Source organism: Aedes aegypti, chromosome 3, assembly GCF_002204515.2.
Source record: "Aedes aegypti strain LVP_AGWG chromosome 3, AaegL5.0 Primary Assembly, whole genome shotgun sequence".
Lineage (NCBI taxonomy): Eukaryota > Metazoa > Arthropoda > Insecta > Diptera > Culicidae > Aedes > Aedes aegypti.
The window spans coordinates 85,054,535-85,077,191 of NC_035109.1; the positions used below are offsets into that span (position 1 = coordinate 85,054,535).

The 22,657-nt window shown below is 36.0% G+C and overlaps 1 protein-coding gene across 1 annotated transcript in view; it reads right to left on the reverse strand.

The window, feature by feature from the left end:
• Window positions 1-22,657, reverse strand: part of LOC5579183 — a 44,854-nt gene that overhangs the window by 10,875 nt on the left and 11,322 nt on the right. Inside the window, exons 2-3 of the mRNA XM_021853439.1 lie at window positions 20,656-20,854; window positions 85-298 (exon numbers count right to left, since the gene is read on the reverse strand). Of these exons, the coding sequence (XP_021709131.1) occupies window positions 85-298; window positions 20,656-20,854 (413 nt within the window). The remainder of the gene's footprint in view (window positions 1-84; window positions 299-20,655; window positions 20,855-22,657) is intronic.

Below are 22,657 nucleotides of genomic sequence, written 5' to 3' on the forward strand. Positions count from 1 at the left end.
GGAAATGGAAAATTTGATTAGAAAAGCAATGCAATTGCGTTCAGAGTTAGTAGTTATGATAAATTTTCTACATTGGTACAATACCTCAGCTGTAATCTTATCGTCGCGTTCTTTCTGTGTTTCCCGTTCCAATTCTTCGCTGTCGATGTCGTCCCCACTTTGACTGCCGACGGTTCGGGAAACAGATCCTTTGATGTTGTCCGATGCCTTTTCAGCGCGAACCTTGATTAACCGGTGAATGTTTTTCTTGTTGACCAGCAGTTTCAGCCCGGGTGCCTTGAAGTTGGATGCATCTTGCCTGTAAAGATGTAGAAATGAAAGATTACTCAATCTACTTATTTATTACAGGTACCATTCATTTTTTTCTATTTTTGATTGATAGCACCCTACTATTTCTTGCACTCATTGTCATTTTCTTTATAATTATACGACAGTCATTAGATTGCTACTACACCGTACACTACAAGTTCACTTCCAGAATGATTCTATAGCTTTTCGACGCATCCTCAGATACAGAAAAGTACGAAAGAAGCGAATCGCAGAAAAATGACGATGATGTTGTCGCGAAACCCACATTCCACAGCAGGTGCGCTGTTGCTGGATATACAACTACAAGAAAGCACAATAAAATCAATTAACACAGATCACGTAACTTGGAATCGTTGGTGCTGCCTTTCAAAGGCTCTTTTCGCAAAAAAAATCGTTGCTGCCTGTTGCACCACCCACCCACATATCAATGCAAAGCAATAATCGTGTTTGTTCTGGAGCAGATTTATTCTGAGCGATGATTTTTTTATCATTGGCAGTTGGCAAACAGGAAGCAATAAAATGAAATCAAAATAGGAAATCGCTAACAGCGATGTTCTACATGTTGATCTCTCTCATTGTGTTTATCTATATATTTCGAAGTCAATTGCCTTGTTTTGAAGTTCAAACCTTTCTCTCCCACGACTTTGATCGACTGTTTCTTTATAAAAAAAAAAAGTGTTCAATATAATGTGCTTGAACAAATAATGTTGTAAATAGGATTTTTTTCGAAATTAGTTTAAAAAAGTTAAATTATTTTTCAAAAGTAAATTGATTGTTCTCTTTTTTATTTTCGACTTTTGCAGTCAGCTATTTTTACTGTTAGGGGAAAGCTATTCAATATCGGCAGATAGAGATATGTTTGCCAAATTAAGTGTAATTGTGGTAACATTGTGCCAAATACTTCAGTTTACCGTAGCGTAGCTGTAGTATAATTGGTAATGCGTCCGTGTACAGAATGGAAATTGTGGGTTCAAGTCCCGCCGGCTACATAATCTTTTAGCACAATGTTACCACAATTACACTTAATTTGGCAAACATATCTCTATCTGCCGATATTGAATACCTTTCCCCTAACAGTAAATTGATTGTTTATGAATAGTTTTACTATTAAAACAGTTACCGTGACATGCTCTATTACCGTGAGGTTAAAAAAACTCAAGTTTCAATCGATCAGATAAAAATAACGTATGAATATTTTCAAGTCTTTCATGTTTTATATAGTAGACCGTTTTATATAATTTGCATAAAAAATATAATTTGAACCATTTTGAAAATTTTAACCATAGTTACAGTTGATGTTGTTAAACATACTAGTGTTCCAAATTCCGTGCGTCTGGCCCCGACTGCTGGGTCACATTTTGAAACAACTCTCAATTGAACGAACGAAGCGCATCAAAAATAAAACTTTTGTATTAAACAACGTATTGAGGTTTGCATGATTGATTCGGGAAATAAAATATATATATCACTTCGCCATTTTGGAATTATAATTGAAACACGGTATTTGGAACACATACGCAACCGTGCCCTAATACCGTGTGTTGGCACCAGGCGATTACATTCTAACATTATGTTTGTTTGTTTGGTTGTGCAACTTTAGTTCAAGTTTGCCATGGCTTTCTAAATACTACTTAATATGCTAACGTTTGTGATAATCATTTAGAAAAATAAATAATATTATATGCTAGAAATCTGAATAATTCCCAAATACACGGTATTAGGCAAAACACGGAATTAGAGCAGGTCAATAATTCACGGTAGTTAACTTTTGGATTGGGGTGATAAGTATGGAGTCAAAGTATTCATCTGATTCTGTTTGTCTCAATTTCGTCAAATTCAATGGAGCTTTGGAGCCAGTGATGCATTTGAACGCGTTCAGTTCGCGTTCCAGTTCAATTTTTTGAACGCAGCGATCAAGTAGGCTTGAACATTGAGCAGTTCATAAATATGAACCCGAGTGACCCAAAAACTGAATTCAATTGACTTTGGCTGATACACGACAAAAATCTATGTCAAAGCTATGTTTAGAAATTTAGAACAGCAAGAGCAGTATGATTTTTCTTTTCATGAAAATTTGAGAAGATCAATTCATTGATTTCTCACGTAAGAGCTCCAATCTAAATTGTGAACTGAACAGGCCGTTCTTGAGCAGCGGCTGGCTCTTGCTCGGAAGTTCATTGTCTACTGCGTTCTCGTGCAAATTTGGCTCGGGCTCCGTTCACTTTTGGCTCGCGTTCAGTTCAAAATGCATCACTGTTTGGAGCTACCATGGGAAAAGCAGGGTTAATGTAATTTTTAAATTCCTGAAAGATTATTTTTGTTATTCATCTGTTAAGACTGGTTGCGACGGAGTAGGTGGTCTAACGACTACCGCTTCTGCTTCATAAGCAGAAGATCATGGGTTCAATTCCAGGCCCGTCCCTTTTCTCGAACTTAGTAGTTGTATCTTTCACTTGCTTCTATCTTTCCACTTTTAATCTATACAGTTGATCTATTCGTTCCATTTGCTAGAACTAGAGACGGACAAAAAAAACCGTTTCCCTACGCTTCCAATCTTCCATCATTATAACACGCCTTTCCTTACGCCTGATAGGCAGTCTGCTTTCCAAACAGCAAACCTCTCTGCCATAAATTTATCACACATACACCTTCCCGCATGAACTGGCGTAGACGCAGTGGTATATACGGTCTACTGTGGGAGCCAGTTTGATGCATCATCATTTCCTTTCCCTCTCCCTCATTGTTCAGCATTCTGACGTGCCAGGCGTCATTGTTGCTTAAAATAGAAGATCACCAGCACTTATACATAGACCAGGGGAAGTGGTTCACCCAGAGTGAATTTATAGCAGAGAAAAAGTAGACTTTGTATGAAAATTGACAGGAAAATGAATGCCAAATTCATCCACTTCTCCTGGCCTATTGAGGGTATCTTCTAATCCCTAACATCCATTCGGTTGATTCCTTGTGTAAGTGCAGCTGATCTGGCGATGCTGGAGTAGCAACCACGGGCGACCAATCAAGCTCAAGCTCAAGGTATTCATCTGTTAAGAGTGGTTGGGTTAGTGGAAGCTCGTTGGCGGACATATGACGTCCACCAATGGATTTCACCACGAATCATCAGAAATTTATCAACGATTTCGTGAGGAATTCACCTACAAATTCAAAAGTGTTTCAGAAAAAAAAACTCAAGGAACTCGTTAAGAATTTACAAGGTAATTCTTTCAGTGATATTACCAGGGACTTCAACAGTAATTCGTCAAGAATCAAACTATGGGTACACCAAAAGGACTTTTACAAGGATTTATTTTAAAACGCATTTGGAAGATTGCAAGGAATTTGTTATGAGTCTCAAGAGCTATTTGCATATGATCATACACTCTTAAAAATAATGGAAATTACTGTGGACGTAATTCATAGTATGACCGAATGACACATGATGTAAATGATAAAACGATACAAAAATGTGTTCTTGTAGATGTATTGAACAAAAAAATGTAATTTTACACGTTAATGGACGCGAAAACGATGAAACTATGATCGGCATTTCCCGAATCAGACGCTATGGTATTTAAAGTGTGACATAAATTCACGTCATTCGGCTCGCTTCTTTTATGTGCATCCAAAAGACGTAAAACACATGATTTTTTAGGAGTGTGTAGAATAAATTCACCGAGTAATTAAGTAGTAATCAACAACAAAAAAATCAAACCCTATAACGGGCAATTCGACAATGATGTCGCTATGGCTGTATTAAAAATTCGCGTAGGGTTACAACAGAAATCAATAACAAAACTAACTTAAACGTAGGGATGGAAACGCTTGAAATGTCATAGTGAAACGGGATTGGGCCTAAAGGAGTTCTATGAGAAGCTCTTCAAACATTTTATCAATGAGTTTATTAGATGGATCTCTTAGAATTCCTTCGTATGATCTTTCGATTTTTTTGTTACGGATTCCTCGATAAGTAATCTCCTTGTTCAGCTTGTTAAGAAATAGCGTTAGCGTTAGCGTAGTTACGGTATACTTCGTAGATTGGATACTAGCAACATTCATGTTTCTTTTTAATAATCTCATCCTGACTACTTTCAAGAACAAGGCAGGGGAGTATACCTTGTTCAAATCATAAACAAGAAAACTAAAAGCATGAATATCGCTATTCCCGGCCATGCCCATCTTTACCGTAACTTGGGATAGGGGAAGGAAATGTTGATGTAGCACTTACTTAATGAGAGGCCACCGACTCAGCGACACCCTCATAAGTGCTACGGAGTTGGAGGTTGGGGAAGGTATATTGTCAGGATTCGCCTAGAAAGCTGGCGATAGACCCTAAAGATTTGTTGTTTAAGCGTTTTCAAATTAATCTTTTGAATGCCGGCAATCAAAAGAGAAAACAATAGCTTATTTATAGTATAAATAGTAATTCGCGAAATGCTTGTCGATTGTGCAGTAATATTTTTGCTCAATAACCAGTAAAAAGCAAAACCGATCCCTCCAGGGTCATCGGGTTGTATAAAATAACGATACGCGTAAAAAAAATCTTCAGCGACGAAAACACGCGCGAAACCGTGAGCTAAATCTATCGGACGACGCAAAACCGAACTGTCCTGCTTGGGCTTCACGAAGCACTACCCAGCAAGACGCTCCAAAACAGGAAAAAAAAATCTCCGGCGACGAAAACATGCGCGAAACCGTGAGCCAAATCTATCGGACGACGCAAAACCGAACTGTCCTGCTTGGGCTTCACGAAGCACTACCCAGCAAGACGCTCCAAAACAGGAAAAAAAAAATCTCCGGCGACGAAAACATGCGCGAAACCGTGAGCCAAATCTATCGGACGACGCAAAACCGAACTGTCCTGCTTGGGCTTCACGAAGCACTACCTTGTTCAGCTTGTTAAGAAATCCCCAAAAAAATCTTTCAACTTTTAAAGGAGCTCTTCCAGAGAATCTCTAAAAGGTGCTTCAGAAATTACAGAAATCTTAAACAATTGGGGCTCGAAACCAACATACGCGCCTTTCCACACCAAGTGTACACAAAAAGTACAAAACTTACTTTTCAAAAGTTCCGTGTTTTCTAGCGTAAAGTGCTGCGGACAAAACTCGGTTTGAAGCTTGAGAATGGTGTGCAGCCCAGACAAATGAATCATGAATGGAGTGGACAATATGACATAAGCTCATTTGGCATAACGCCGTTTGGCATAATAATCATTTGGCATAAAGATCCTTTGGCATAATGGCCGTTTGGTATAATCCGAATTGCATCCCTTCTTTCAAGAGATGACTGTTCTTGATGAGGAAATATTATGCCAAATGGCTTTATGCCATATGACCCAGACCCAGTGAATCAAATGTCACCCAACACGCAGCAACAAAGACATTGTCATCTCCTATTCTTGTTGCAACAATTTTCTTCCGCAACATCAGTTTATCACCACTTGAACAGAATATGACAATGATCGATCACCACGTGCGCAGCGATTTTCTGGGCTTCGCATTGCAATTTTCGAGAACTTTCTCCGTGTTGGTAAACATTGGAACATTATCGAACAGCATCCATGAAACAAATTTGGTTTTGTGTTTAAAATAACTAACTAATCGCGAGTTGAAAAGGTTGCAACAATGTTGCGCTCTGTGATTGTCATGACAATTTTGCTTTTGATTGTATCCTTATCCGAAACAGTTGAGACAAACGGTTGTGAGTGAGCTTGCTTTGTTGTTTATTGTTCGTCTGTTTTAATGACAATTTGATTCACTGCCCAGACCCAATCATGAGATTTATCAAGTGTATAAAGAAGCAAATATTATTGAACGAATAAATTACGGAGGACTTAAGTGGGTTGGTCACTTAGTGTGAATGTCGAGAAAATAATTTTAATCATTCGATTTTTTATTTTCCTGCTTGCCAAATATAGACACTGTATTTAGTTCATTCAATTTCGAATTAGGTTCGGTAACACTGTTTTTCCAAAAATTCAGTAGCGTGAGAAAATATTTCGATCAAATGTCTTGGAATGATTAAATATTTGACTAAAAGTTATAAAACTTTATTGCCAATGAAAACCGCGATAGATAAATAAAAATCTTGAAATTTCGGGGAGTGGATAAATCATTTTAGATCATTTCAGAGACAAATCGAAATGAACGGTATCCTGAAGAAATCTCAATGTAAATTCTGAAGAAAAAAAAAATTCAATAATAAGCTGTTGGAATAACCTAAAAAACCAGAACAATCGGAATTGTATAAGGAACCAATAGACGGAGTTCGGGAGTAACTTACAATCTTCAGTGTATAATAGGGTCCTAAAGCCCAGTCCCAATTTTAGCGTAAAACGCTTAAGTTTAGGCCAAAAACACATGTTTACTCAATTTTTTAATGTTTTTCATTTGGTTAAGTACAACAAACATTTTTTATGTTTTTAAAGATTTTGTCACACCTCTTGGTTTAAACTAAAATTTGGGGTGTATTTTGTTTTCCATGTCCATTCCGAAATGTCAGATAGGAACAACCCCAGTGTTAAACTAAAACTCCTGTGATACTTTTGTCGACTAAGCGAACGTCAAACATGATCTCAAGTGTCAAGGTTCATTTATGGATCCAATTTTTAAATAAAAGTTTTAATATGATATATCCGTTATTTTAGCGGGAAAAATTGCTAAAGTAGTTGCAGTAACATGCATTTTCGCGTTATTAAATGAAAACAAGATTTCATTAAACATTTCGAGAATCCCAAATATTATAAAGTCTTTTACGGCGCCGGACACGTCATTATGGTCATCGGAGAAGGGAAAAAATGTTAGTGTTACATCCATTATTACTACAGACCGAGTATACCGTTTGCATCTTCATGTTAAGTGATGCGATTCATGTACCCTCAAATTGAAAAGTCGTCTATTTACAGTCTTTTTCTATTCTATTCGAATGAACACAAAATATGCCTACATCTTTGGTTACGAACCATCCAAATAATGTGTACAATATAGGACATTTTTGTTTGGTAAGTGAGATTCATTCAACATTAATCAAAATAGTCTTCTATAAGTCAATAAAGAAAACATCGATACTTCTTGTTTCATATCGCTCACAGTTTTTTTTTTTTGTTTTGTAACAACGGAAACAGAAGTAAAAATATGCGTCCTTCAATATGTGTTATGTAAAAACACAACATTCATACGCAACATTCATACAATTTTCACGATAAAGATGTGTGTAAATATATTTCACTCATTCGAAATAGAAGCATAAAACGAGCTCACCAATTGATAATCCATCGCACCTAACGCATATGAGATGAATGAATGACGAAACGACTTGCTCGTCCCACATGATCATGCAACAGAATCAAAAGATCATATACTACCCGAGCAGAAGGGGAAATGCTGTACAAGATCATTATTTGTTGTTCTAAAGTCATTACTGACGTTAATAATCAGCTACTGGTTTGTTGGAGATAAGAGATGAAAGATCAAAAATAATGTCAAAAATTTGTTTGGAGAAATATTGAACCATATCTTGTTAAGATATTACTAGATCAGAACAATATCTGGAAAGTTTGTTGATTGACCAACGAATCAATATCAAAATATGATCTGACAGACACCAAGAATATAAAAACAAAAAGTCGTCCACCAGTAACGAACCCTCGACTTTTGGATCTATACATAGAGACGCTGACCATTCGGCTACATGTATATCACAACTGAAGGATGAAGAAAATAAGAACATCATTCTCTTCGCAATCTGAGACTACTAGCTCTTGAAGGTTACCCCGACGTCTCACTGTTCAGTCAGGACATTTTGTGTTTTGTGTCATGGCAAAGAACTGATTTTGATCTTATGAACAGATGTCGAGCTACCGTGTTGAGTTCTACTAAATTTTCGAACATCTTTTCAATATCAGATTGAGATATGAGATCAAAATTTGTTCGTTTCGAAATATGATTTTGAAATTTCCGTCTGCCTGGGATACTTAGCCTCAGAATTATAGGGCAATTTTTTGGAATAACTATTTGACTGCGCAGGAAAAGTTTTGGAAAACAATTTTGAGAAACTTGTCGGATTCCTTTCTGGGGGAATTAACTTAAGATAACATTTTTGAAAGACATCTGATAAATCAGCCACGTAAGGGAAGGTTCAAATATGGTGTTCATCATTTTTCTGGATTTCTAGATTGCTAGCGCCAACAATATGGTTTATACGTTGGTGAAAACGAGGGCGGATACCCATACATCACCGAACCACTGCAGCAGCAAGCAACAGCAGCCACCCAGGCTGATCTCACATGACAAATGACGACTAGCAGAATCGCACTCTGCCTTTGTCGATGTTTGTTTCCGAAAAGAGAAAAAAAAATCGTGACAACAGTTCGTTCCCATACCAGCTTAGTGGCTCAATGTAGTAGAAGCACACGACGTTATGATGAAGTGATGTATGAAGAATTGCACGACGCTATGCTATTTATAGCCGACGTACGAAATCGCACTCCCATGAGACAGAAACGGAATTGGTCTATCTATGATCGTGGAGCAATGATTCGAGATCCGTAACGTTCCATCATCAAATATCAATAAAGCAGCCAAGCGAGAGCAATGTGCAGTATGGGTACTGATACTTGCGTTGCTGTGTATTATGATGACCACATTTAGGAATTGCTATTATTTTCTCACAATTCGCGTAGATTTCTGGTTCGGAGTATGTAGGTCACATAGTCAGGGCTGGTAGCGACTGGGTGTCTTGAAAATAGGAACTTTAGAGGATTCTCCTTCTTGGATTACGTCCTCACTTTGACAGAGTCTGCTTCTCAGCTTAGTGTTCTTATGAGCACTTCCACAGTTATTAACTGAGAGCTTTCGTTGCCGAAGTTGCTGACCGGGAATCGAACCCAGACACCTTCAGCATGGCTTTGCTTTGTAGCCGTGGACTCTAACCACACGGCTAAGGAAGGCCCCCAGTCGTAGCTGGTGGTCAACCTTAAATAAACATTTGGAGAACTCATAGATATTTTATATGAAATTTTTTTTCGCGAGATTGTTGAGAAGAACTGCAGGAGTAATCCTTTAATAAATTTTGGGGAAATTTCAGCATAGCATAGCATAGACTGACTGTACATGTCAATGGTTGCTACTCCGTGATTGATCGGAACTGGTAAGAATTGCACTACAATCCAAATGAATAAGGGATGGGAGTTTCCGCTTACTCTCGAAGTGCAATTTTAGCAGATCTAATATTATTGATCAATAACGGCGCCGGCCAAGTCCTTACAGTCAGTTGGGATGAGGAAGGAATGTTAGGGTGTAATGATTGTTGCTTCTAGAGACCGAGAATACCTCTACATCTCCACAATCACCACGGGAAGGGTGTTTATCAGTGAGGGAGGAAAAGATCTGGGAGTCACCTCTGGTCGGTGATGCGATCCATGGACGAGGGGGAAATATACGACTTATATTTAAAGCTAGTTTTGTATTTTTGTCTCGAAAAGTTTTTGGTAGAAGCTTTTAAAAATACGTCAACATCTATAATGTCGAACAATTCAAAAGACGTTTTTATTAATGACGAAAACTGAAAATTACATGTATATATTTTAAATTATATGAAACAGGAATAATGTCGACACTTGTATTGACGAACCATACATGGTTTGTTTAAAAATTACATATAAGTATTACTGTGCATTTTGTCTCGATATGGTAGAAGTTTTAAAAAATACGTCAACATTCACAATGTCGAACAATTCAAAAGATAATTTTTAATAATGTCAAAATTAGAAAAATATATGTATATTGAAATTGTATAAGAAAAGAGCATAATGCCGACACTTATAGTGACGAACCATACAAAGTTTGTTTTAATATAACATAAAAGTTACGCTTTCAAGAAAAAATGTGTTATCATAAGCATGAAACGAACTCACCAGTTGATAATCCATTCTCGACTGAACACAAAACTGACACTGACAGCAAAACTTCTTGGCGTCCCGAAAACAAACCGTCTTGCTTGGGTCTTCCCAAATACCTACCCAGCAAGACGCTCCAAAACAGGGAAAAAAATCTCCAGCGCCAAAAACACGCGCGTACCCGTGAGCAAAATCTATCGGACGACGCAAAACCCTTTTATAAATTTTGGGGAAATTTCAAGAGAAATATGATGAGTAACCGCAGTTCGAATTTATTGAGGAATTCCTGACAGAGTATTCGATAAATGCACCCCTCTTGTTTACGTTCTAATGCTCTTTCGATTGAAAACCGTTTTGCGTTCTCATTTACGCCTGCAAAATCAAGTGGACCATGGATCGAGTTTTGAATCACTTCCTGTGAATAAAGATAGATAAATTCTTGATGGAATATGGACTTTCTTGGAAGGATAACTAGAAAAATTGGCATAGGAATTCTTGTAGATCTTCCTGGAAAAACCCTCAGAGCAAAAAAATCCGTTTTCGTATCCGTGAAATCTAATTGTATCGGATTTGACAACATATCAAAACGATATTCACCTCACTGAAAACCCTCAAGAATCCCGAGCTAAAAATTACGTCAGTTCTAATTTTCAACCTTGGTTTTCTAAAATCTTAGTTTTCGTTCATATTCTCACTTCAATTGACCTCCGTATCAACCCGAACACTCCAGTTAATGCTCTAAATCGTCCATGCGTGATAAAAATTAAAGAACTTCATCTAATAATACCTTGAAAACTTGCAGAACAAATTTCTGGACGAAATCCTTGGGGAATTCGCTACAAAATCTCTGCAGAAATTTTTTAAGTGATTTCTGGAGGAGTCATTGCAAGTATTTCGGATCCTTTTCCTCGAGGAATCTTTGAAAAATTCCGGAAAAATAGTCACGTAAGAGTCAGTGGCGTAGCTAGAGTTTTGGAGGCCCGGTGTGAAGATATATTTGGGGCACCAAATTGTAAACTCTCATCTACATTCAAAAAATGTTCGATAACGTTTAGCATTTTGACGAAAATTTCATAATTTAAAGGTCAAACAATAATTTGATGGCTAAAAATTCACCCTTACAAGGGGCCCAGATAGCCGTAGCGGTAAACGCGCAGCTATTCAGCAAGACCAAGCTGAGGGTCGTGGGTTCGAATCCCACCGGTCGAGGATCTTTTCGGGTTGGAAATGTTCTCGACTTCCCAGGGCATAGAGTATCATCAGGGCTGGTAGCAAGAATTGGTACCGAAAAAAGTTATTTTAGTGACCAAATTTGAGAAATAAGTGACTAAAAAGTGACTTTCGATTCTTGAAAAAGTGACTAAAAGTGACTTAAAAAGCAAGCCGTAGGTAATCAATTTTATTTCAATTCTACTATACTGTTTTACGATCAATATCAATTATGATTGGGAATATTCCATATGATCTTCTGCTAATAGTAGGTCTAGTTGAGTACCATATTTGGACATTTTTATTGTGCTTCCAAAATTACAAGATATCGCCTAGAATTTTTTCAAACAGGGTAGTTTATATTTACGTAAATAATCCTTTTTAAAGAGGTTTTCGATCTTTTAAAAATTTTGTGTCTTTTATATTACCAAAGTATTTTATATTGTAAATTTTAATAAGAATTTGGAACATTTGTAAAATTGAAATTTTTGTCATTTCACGTTTCCATTTGAATTCCAGCTCTTCTACCTAATAAGGTCAACATTTTTATGCACTAATCAATATTTAAAATAAAAAATGATGACAGAAGATCGAATTTGATTGAAATACTGCTTAAATCGCGTCCTCGTGAAATAACGACAAGTAACTTTTCGTTTTGCCGTAAATTTCTTATTACTCCGAGGACCTCTTCAGGAGTTTGTTTTGCGATTTTTACGAACTTTTTATGTAATTCTTCTAAGAATCGTTTATATACCTTCATGAATTCAATTTGTTTTTTTTTTAAGAAAGACCACGTTGTTTCATTAAAATACTCTCCTACATTTATCACGGATGGTTTTCTACATTTTCTCAATGCGAGCCATGGTTTTAGCTCAAAAGATCATTATATTGGTTGGTTCTTTATCATGGTGAAGAAATTATTTCGATGATTCCATTAAGAACTGCTCCAAAGATCGTTTCAGACATTTTTCAAGGAAGTCCTAAGTTCCCCGGAAATTTATCAATTGATTCTTTAATTGATTTCCCTAGGACCTGCTCCAAATAAAAAAAGCCAAGGAAATCTTCAAAGAATGTTTCCAGTTACTCATCCTGGATTCCCGACCAGTAGATAACAACAAAATTATATCAAGATTTGTTACAAATATTTTTTTTGTTAGAAGCACTTTGAGTTGATGGAGGAAATTATAACACAATTAAAATAAAATCAGTTATAATAACAAAAGCTATTTTAATTTAAAACTGAATTAATCCACAATTTGTTATAAAAAATGATAGGAAAGAAAATAACAAATTTTGTTATAATTCAGTAATGGAATAAAACAAAACAAGTTATATTTCTATTAGATTTGAAACATAATGTGTAATATTTTTGCTTAAATTATGACAGATTCTGTTTCAATTTTGTATAGTTCTAATTTTTGTTATTTTTACTACAACCCGCCAAAATTATAACATATTTTGTTAGAGAAAATGCGATTACTAACCCTTTTGTAATCCACTGGTCGGGTTGTCTTCAGGGAAATATCAAGAAAAAAATGTATATTTTTTGTGAAAAATATTTTTTGCGAGGAATTTTTAAAAAAACCTAGTGTAATTTTTGATGAAACTTGTGTGAGTTATATTGATGAATACCTACGAGGATCACTGAAAGATCTCTCGAATTATTGATGAATATATTTCTTGATAAATCGCTATGATAATAAAAACATATTTATCCATCAATGGTCGGAGCAATAACTGTAATAATTGCTGTAGTATTAACTAGTGTAGAAGCTTGAATGAAATTTTAAAGAATCTATGGAGGTTTGGAAACTGTATTTGAAAAAATATCAGTGAAGTGTTTGAGCCGCAGTAATAATATTTTGAAGAAATGCTGGAGAAATTTCTAGAGGAATCTAATGAGGAATCCCAGATGCAATTCATCGAGCAATTCTTGGAAAAGATTTTATCCAATAATATCTTAAGCAAGTTTTGAGCAATTCCGGAGAATAATAATGGATTAATTTTTGAGAAAATCCTTATAAAAAGCCTGGATTAAATGAAAAAAGGCGTAGGAATTATTGTAGGGTTTCTTGTAAAATAGTAGATTTTTTTTCGAAAACTCTGTACTAAACCTTTGGGAAAAACTTCTGTAGAGCCTGCGGGAATAATCCTAGAAGTAGCGATTGAAGAAATCTGTGAAAGAATCAGTAATCTGGAGGAAATAATGAGATTTTTTCTTCAGAGTAATCTCTGTGCAAATTACTGGAGGTAGAAGCGTAGGAATGCTCTAAAATTTTTTAGTACCAAATTAAGAAGAAATTCCTCTAAGCTTCTATTGAAAAATTGCTGGTGGCATTCCTGGTGGAATTCTAGAAAGTATTCCAGAAAGAATCTCTGGATAAATAGTTACGTAATAGTATCTGAAGGTTTGTCTGGAGCCTCTAGAATGTTGCACCAGAATTCATTGCAAGCAGATTAACCATCTATTTTCGACTTTAATCGACAGTTTCTTTTTGGAAAAGCGTTTTTATAAAAAGTAATTCAAAAAACAATATTTCAAAGGGTCAATTTTTTGCAAAATCAGTTTAAAAATTTGTTGGATGTGTCACAAGAGTAAACTGATTGCTTACCAATAGTTTTACTATTCATTAGTTGACTTTTAGATTTATCTGATAAGTATAGAATCATAATCTACAGTTAACTCTCCCTTACTCGATATTTCGTATCTCGATATCGAGTTGGAGAACCATAGTAAGTCTGGAGCTACCATGGGAATTAGAGGGTTAGGACAAAAAAGTGACTTTAGATACCATATTGATTATGTCTTTAGAGACCTTAACTAAAAATAAAAACTTTTTAGAAATATGCATTTAAATAGTATCCAAGCCTTTAAAAAAGATTTGCTTACCTGAAAAAATACCATTTTTCGTACCTGTTGTAAGCTTTAATCTTTTCCTACAAATACTATTTATTTCATATGCTAATGAAAGATACCCAACTGGAACTGGAAATCGTACTTGCCTTTCCCATTTTAGCAATCCTAAGTCCTACTTCCTTATTTAAACAAGTTTTATTCGGAATATTAAAAATAACTTAAAATGAATTGACTGAATAGTCAAGTTGTAACAGAGGCGCAGCCGAAATTTTTTTTTTTTGATTGAAGAAATTTTGTGTTACAAAAAGGACACATTCTGCCATAATAATTACTGGTTCGAAGTATTTTCCCTGCGTATAGCCGAAATCCTATAATAATTCCAGTTTTTTTCCAGGTTGAATAAAATTCCCTGATAATTCCAGGTTTTCCAGGATTTTTCAAGTAGTAGACACCCTGCTAACTTAAAACTTAGCCTAAATTAAGAAGGCCGATTCAAAATTTTCTCCCGAAAATTAGCTCAAAATAGTTGAAAAAAGTGACTTTTTGACGAAAAAAGTGACTTTAGTTGAAATGGCTTCAAAAAAGAGACTTTAAAGTGACTGGCCTCAAAAAAGTGACCAAGTCACTAAAAAGTGACTCGCTACCAGCCTTGAATCATCGTACCTGCCACACGATATACACAGGCAAAAATGGTCATTGGCAAAGTATGCTCTCAGTTAATAACTGTGGAAGTGCTCATAATAACACTAAGCTGAGAAGCAGGCTCTGTCCCAGTGGAGACGTAACGCCAGAAAGAAGAAGAAGGACGAAGCCTTGATTTCCGTTAGGAAGTAATTTCTGGAGTGACACCTCGTGGAATCCAAAATATATATTTGCTTCAGAAGTTTCTATATGTTTTTAAAGGATCCTTCAAGGTATTCATGAATACTTTTCTGTAGTAAGTCTTGCGGAAGCATACCTGGTTTAATTTGTAGAATTATGCTTACAGTAATTCATAATTGAACTCATGGAGGAACATATCTGGTGAAATTGCTGGTGAAAATATCGTCAGATAGATTATAACTGTATTAATGTTTTTTCGATCACAGCAAGTCCTTAACAAATTACTATAAAAATCCTGATGACATTGCTCAGAATATTTTGAAAAGTTTTTATATGGAAGCACCGAAAGAAGTTTTCTGGATTTGTTGCTATTGTTGTTTCTAAAAAAATCCAATAAGATGTTCTGTGAAAATTCGTGAAACAATTCCCAAAACGAACGCTTGATGATTTTGGAAGAAATTATTGAATAACCTGTGGATATGTTTCATTACAAATTGTTGGTGAAATCCATCGCTTAATCTAATATAAAGTACCATGAGTAATTTACAGAGAAATATCTAAGAACGTTCTACCAATTCTTGGATGATTAAAAAAAAACTGAAGAATTGTACAAACCTTCAACTCATGGCTATGTTGTAACTGTTACAAAGGTCTCTGTATTATTTTTTTAGGTCGTGGAAAATTATACGAAAGTTTATCCAAAACTAACAAAGGCTGCAGATTTTTGGAGACCTACAAACATGGGTACATTTGGAAATCCGAATTTGTGGAGAAAAACCAACATGCATTTGAATAAGCCGCCCAGCAGAATGCTTATAGCATTTGATCGGCTTTATGTTTTATCTGAGCAGTTTGATTGCTAAGCTGTCTTAAATCAGCAGAAGCAGTGCTATCTTAAATCATTCTGTCGTTAATAAGCATTTTCACTGCAAGGGATGTTTTCAGTTCTGAGCAGCCGAAATGCTTGTTTGTTGCTGTACAAGTGTTAAGAAAGAAGAATACAGGTTGCATATTACTAATTATAAAAGCGTTCCGTCTCTCTCATGCCAATGCCTCATGTGTGGGATGGCTTTGCCATCTGATGAAATAGCAGAAGATATATTTAAAGCAAAAATGGTGGCCTCTACAGAAACCAAAACGTGATTACTTTTCTTTCTTTAATCTTTTTAATCTTTAATGCATGCGTGGTTTCATAAAAAAATATCAGCTGAATTAAGAGCTGAAGCTCTACATGGAAATAAAATCATTTGCACAATTTCATTCGTCTTCAATTCATGCTCGCCCTTACATATTCTGTATCCAACTGCTCAGAAACAAATCAACGGGTGTAGCTTAAGCACGGTATTAAATCATCGGCTCGGCGCTGAACCTTCTGTGGCATATTCTGCAGCACGGAGCATACTTTACTATTCACCAGTTCGTGAATTCGAATCTCAATGTAGAATAAAGCCAACAAAAAACTGCACCAGATCAACAAAAACATCAAAAATAGCTACGGCGACAGAAAGAGAAAGGAAGAAAGAGAATGAAGATGAACAGTATTTTTGTTTTGTATTGCTCTCCATGGGTGGCGTTACTCTTTTTTGACAGTAATTTACAACGTTTCTGAAGGAGTAGCATTGAAGCAGCCCGTTATTTCGCCAAAACTTGCTTTGGAGAAGCACTAAAGGCAGCTATAGTTTCAAAGAGCATTTAATGCATTGCCGTGCTGACGCATATAATGCTGTTTGAGTGCTATTTGAAATGATTATTGATTACTTGGGTATAATCCAGGCGTAATTCAGATTTGACTTATTCAAATTAGGATCCTGAGCCTACTAAAGTATCTACCTCAGGGCCGCGTGGTTGATTGAATAACAAGTAAAATAATTTACAAAACATTTTTTTGTGAATGCACTTTAAATGTGCGGCCCAAGCCAACGCCAACCCCCACCCCACGGCTTCTCAACCCACTCTAAATCTAGCAGTACAAGGGGCCCCTGAACATTCATTAAAAAGGGTTCCAATTCAAATCTCCTTAATTACCATGAACACTATGTGCATCCATTAAAAATAGAGAATTTTCAAGAACTTTCATTTTCATTTTCATTTTGCAGCGTTTGGTGGGGCAATGAGAGCGCAAGTCAGTCCAAAGCCGGGGTAAGGGATAGGTAATGGCCGTAATAGTCTATGCGGACCACTTGAACACCATCGGAAAGGATAAGAAGGGTTGGGGTAGGGTATAGGGAATGGAGAAGACTTGACACAGTAATGCGATTAATGCTGCAAAATGTAAATGTGCTGAAAGCAATTTAATTTGAGTTTTGAAGTTTGATTTGACTTATTAAAATTCCAAATAGATCGGCCATTGTGCAAGTAAGAGAGAATATGCTGATCGCTTTCTAGAAATTTTATAAACAACAAAATAATAACAATATGAGAGTGATGCTAAGGGCTGCTGATGGCACAATGCGACGCTTTAGGAGATTTTGATACTGAATGAACATTACTTTACAGAGCGCAATTTAATCGATGGTGATAACTTTACAAACTTTATCTGTTTTTACACTGATTGACGATGCTGATTTATATAAAAATATTTAAAAAATATTTGATATTAGTTCATTTGTTTGTGTGATCTAGGTGTTAATAATGGAAAAATTTTACATACCCTTGATGAAATACTTCCCTGACCAGAAATATTATATTTTGAGCGCCCTTTTCGAAGCTATTCTATCCAGGTATCCATGTACTGCTTTCAATCCTGAAATTATTCTTATTGTGCATGCTCATGCATTATATTAGTGATGCTCATAAGCATGCAACAGATAAGAAGGAGAGAAAAAGAGAATATAAGAACAGTGATTAGTAATGAGTTAATTATGTAGTTTTGTTAGAATTATAAACAATTACACAGCAGTAATGAATAACTTATAAAATTACTTTGCAGCATAGCTGAGCCTTTCGGAACGTAAGACCGATGTATAAAAATAATTTGTTTCGAAATTGTCCGCGTGGTCTTCTAGTGCCCCTATTAGATCAGAATCAGTCATAGACATACATATCGAATGCTCGCCATGACCCTATGACCAACATTTGTATATGTATAGACTTAGCTGATGTGGCTTTTCTAATAGGTAGTTCTTTCACTCATTGATTGTCTTCAAAACCTTGTCAAGTATAGAAAATTGATTTTATTTCATTTATTACTACATTAAAGCTACATTGAACTTATTAAGTATTAGGTATTATTTTATGTTTTTATCACTATTAATATTATCAAGGCCAGAATTCCCAGTGAGTGAAGAATTTTATAGTACTAGAACACCATAGAAGATCGCTTAACATTACCTAATCATGGAACGGCTTTTTGCTCTATTATTTTAGGTAGATGCTATTGATCTCCCTTTGCTCCTATCCGCAACCCGGTGCACGCGCCCTGTTGGTTTTCGAAAACCTCGTAGAAGATTACAAACCGTCAATGGCATTCCCAATTACTATCCCACATTGCACATTCAAGGGTCTGATTGTGCTCCTAACCCACCCTCAGTCTGTAATCTTCTCGCCAGTTTGAAATTATATTTTCCCGAAGTGAAAGTAATTTTGATGAGTCATAGCGTAGTGCAGCCCAACTGCATAGTACAGTAGTTTAACCAGAATCTTTAGGTCAGAAGATAAAATCTAAATTTTGTAATAAAAAGGTTGCCATTGCTTTGAAATTTACCCAACATCTAATCAAAACTACTAACAACAGCGATCAATTATCAAAATTCATCGCTCCCTGGAAAATATAATCCCAAGCCCAGGGAAAAATAGAGAATTTTCAAGAACTTACAATAAAATAGTCTCATAAAAGAAATCTACTACCAACTCTGCATGGTACATAAAAAAGCTGAATAATATCTTGGACAGATAGCTGGTACAAGTTATCAAGAAAATTGTTTCAAGACCATCTTGAATGGAGACATTTATCAGTATGTAATTAACTTCAAAATAATTATAAAATTTACGTGTCATAAGTATAAAACAAAATCATCTTCTATCACAAAACCAGATAAAAGGCGAAACTACGATTAGAATAAATATCTTTCAAAAGGTCTTTTCACAAGACGTTTCATATCAATGTTATGGATTTTACACAGGTGGCGCAGATCATTGATGCATGCCACTAGTGCTCTCTTTTATTCTCCCGCTATTCTTATGCAGAGCAAATAGTGACGTCACTATTTGCGCTGCATAAGAACAGCGGTAGAATGAATGAGAGAACTAGTGGCACGCACCAATGATCTACGCCACCTGAGTAAAATCCATAACATTGGTTTCAAATTAGATGATTTGGAAGCTGTTTGACAGTTCTTCTATGGAAATGACATGGCCCGTGATTGCACCGGTTCCCCGCCAATGTAAACAAATGCAGGGCTGGTTCCTTTAAAATAGGAACTTTAGAGACCTTATGGTTGATCAAAGAGAACGATTTGGAACAAAAAAGAGTCCAAACAGGAATCAAGGAAACAGAAGAAATTGAGAGTAATTTTTTTTTTTGAAATTGCAAGTATTACTGCTTGAATTACTAAATGCATTTTTTTCTCAAGATTTTATTTAACGAATTTCATCATAAACTAATTCATTGATTTTTTTTCAATAGCCTGAATTATTTTAAGTAAAACCAAGGAAAGTACTATGAATTTCTTCAGGAATTCCTTCACAAATTTCTCAAGAAAATCATGGAGTTCATCGAGTGATTTTCCAATCGATTTCGCAAGGATTTCTTCCATTATTTTCATACAGGACATTTTGAAGAACTCAAGCAACATTTTTTCCTAAGATGATTCTACAGATTTCTTAGGATTTACTCCAGAATAGGCATTCAGATTTTTAGAAGTTTTCAATTAAAAATTTCCTTAAGGGTACTCACGAGATTCTTCATATGATTTGCTCAGAAAGCCCAGCAGCAATTTTTTGATAAATTTTCTAACGAGTTCATAAATAATTTATCCAAGGATATATCCATGGAATTATCGAAAACATATTTTAAGACATTGTTGCAAACATCCCTGAAAAATCGAAACGTATCGCTAAACCTCTGTAATAAACCCATTGTTTTTTTTTTTGCTTTGAAGAACCACTGTAGAAATCTTGGGAGATGTGCTAGAGGACTGGAAAAATCGGTAGAAAACTGGAATAAGTGGAAACATCTTTGAATGAAATCATGGAATAGCATTTGCAGAGTAATTTCTGTGGAAATTCCTAGTAAGGTATTTCAAATGAGAATTTACTGCAAGGAGCAAAAAAAAGTTACTTCAAATACTTGTTATAGACTTGCATTAAAGTAGAGACCGAGTCTCTGAAAGAGACCTGTTATAAGCCCTGCAAATGCATACACGGATCTGTCACATCTAAAAAACCTATAGAAGCATAATCCAAGCGAAACTAATCAAGATCAAAGTGTTGCGTTGAGCCAAATAAGCAAACGAAAACAATAATTACCCTTGATTTCGTCGTAAATTGGCTGTAATCCCTAATAACGAATTCAAAACAGAAAGTCCCTACACAAAGCTTCTCCCATCGAATTACGTCTTTTGCTACTGACCTTGATAGCACATCGCTCATGTCGAACCAATTCTCGTAGTCGGAAATAGTGACGACCCGCTTGGAGGAGATGGGTCCACCCTTCATCCGCAGCACCAGCTTCAGGCGGGACCCGTTGACGAGGGGAATATCCTTCATCTCCGTGGTGTCACTCAGCTCCTTGTGGTTGTACAGCAGATGCTGCTGGTTGGCCGGTATTCCTGGAAGAGCAGACAGACAAAAATAGAGAGGTATCGTTCAATGGAAGGATTTTTTTGATTCAATTATTTGGTGACTGCCCCGGAAAATTACACCAAGTACATACTATGACAGACAGCAATCTATAAATAGAGTGGCAACGAATGGTGGCATATTTTTCCCAAATGAAAACACATTACTGTCTTCCGTTGAAATACCTTCAATCAATAACAACGAATTTTACACATTGGAAAACAGAAAGCATAGAAAGCCCTCCTCCTCAGATCATTTTAAATATGTTAATTAGTGTAAAATTGCAAAGATAATCATCAGATTTTACATTCGAAACTAAACCACTTCAGCCATTCGAAAATAGGACGCTCGTTTTCACAAGCACAGGGCGGAGCGGAATTCAAAACACGCGCCATCGAACGACCTTGACGTCTCACAACGAAGCATAACGATATATGTATGTACACCTAGCTAGCGAAGTACATGTCGGCATTTATCGGAAACAGAAACAAAACGTCATCTCTTATCATAGTGCGTTGATACCAGAGGTGTCGAGAGAAGATAACGAACCGGCAGCTTTTGTACCTTTAATGGTCGCTCACACCAGATTGGCCTTCGGTAGTACCTAGTGGCATTCTAAGAACAAATTCCATCTGAGTTGATACTTGGTGATCGTTTCCTTGGAAAGAAAACAATTTTATCTGATGTTACCACGTAAATAGCAGAAAGAGTTACTTATTTCACTTATTACAGTCAATTTAGTCATCTAGAAGTTTTTTTTCTAAGTATGAGATCCCATAGTACCGAAAATCTAAGCCGATAAATTCATAATTCCAAAATTATTGGATTCATGCGATCTTGTAATTCATTTATGACGAATATTATTATCTTTAGGGCGTAAAAAAATCAATTTGAAAGTATAACCACACGAATTGTGACATAGCATTTTGTTTATATATTTTGGTACCAAATTGACCAATCTTAAACACAACACAGAAATGTCTCGAATTCACTAAATTTGTACATCATCATCTCATCTTCTTAGCATTACACCTTCACTGGGACAGAGCCTGCTTCTCAGCTTAGTGTTCATATGAGCTTTTCCACAGTTATTAACTGAGAGCTTTCTTTGCTAAAGTTGCCATTCGTATATCGTGTGGTAGGTACGATGATACTCTATGCCCAGGGAAGTAAAGGAAATTTCCATTACGAAAACATCCTGGACCGACCGGTAATCGAATCCAGCACCTTCAGCATGGCTTTGCTTTGTAGCCGAGGACTCTAACCACTCGGCTAAGGAAGGAATGTGTACATCATAGAATGTTTTTACTCCATGAAGGTATTTTGAGACCAATTTTTCCTTTATTCAATGATTCGTCCCTGAATTGCTTCCAAGATTTCTTGACAGAACTGCTTCAAGAAGTAATGTCTCAGGATATCTCCAGAAGTTACTCCACATACTTCCGCATGAATTTCTTAGAGTTTAAAACTTCAACCAAGAATTTCGCTAAGGATACATTCAAGACCAACAATTGAAAAGGCCTCAAGTCCAAAATGTAAACAAATCGGTTTTCTGCTGATTTCAGTGTATAAGAGCCTATTCTTACTAAAACATACAATAGTCATTTAAAAATATGCATAAAAGTTGAAAAAATAACATTTTTCTAAAAGGCCCCATCTCATTTTCCGCTAACCAGGATATTGATCGCAAATGCGGCCTTTTCTCAAAAAGGCCTTATTTCTATATCTGACGGAAACCGAGTTGAGGCCTGTTAAACAAACATCAAAATTGCAATGTAGATTGCGAAAAACGT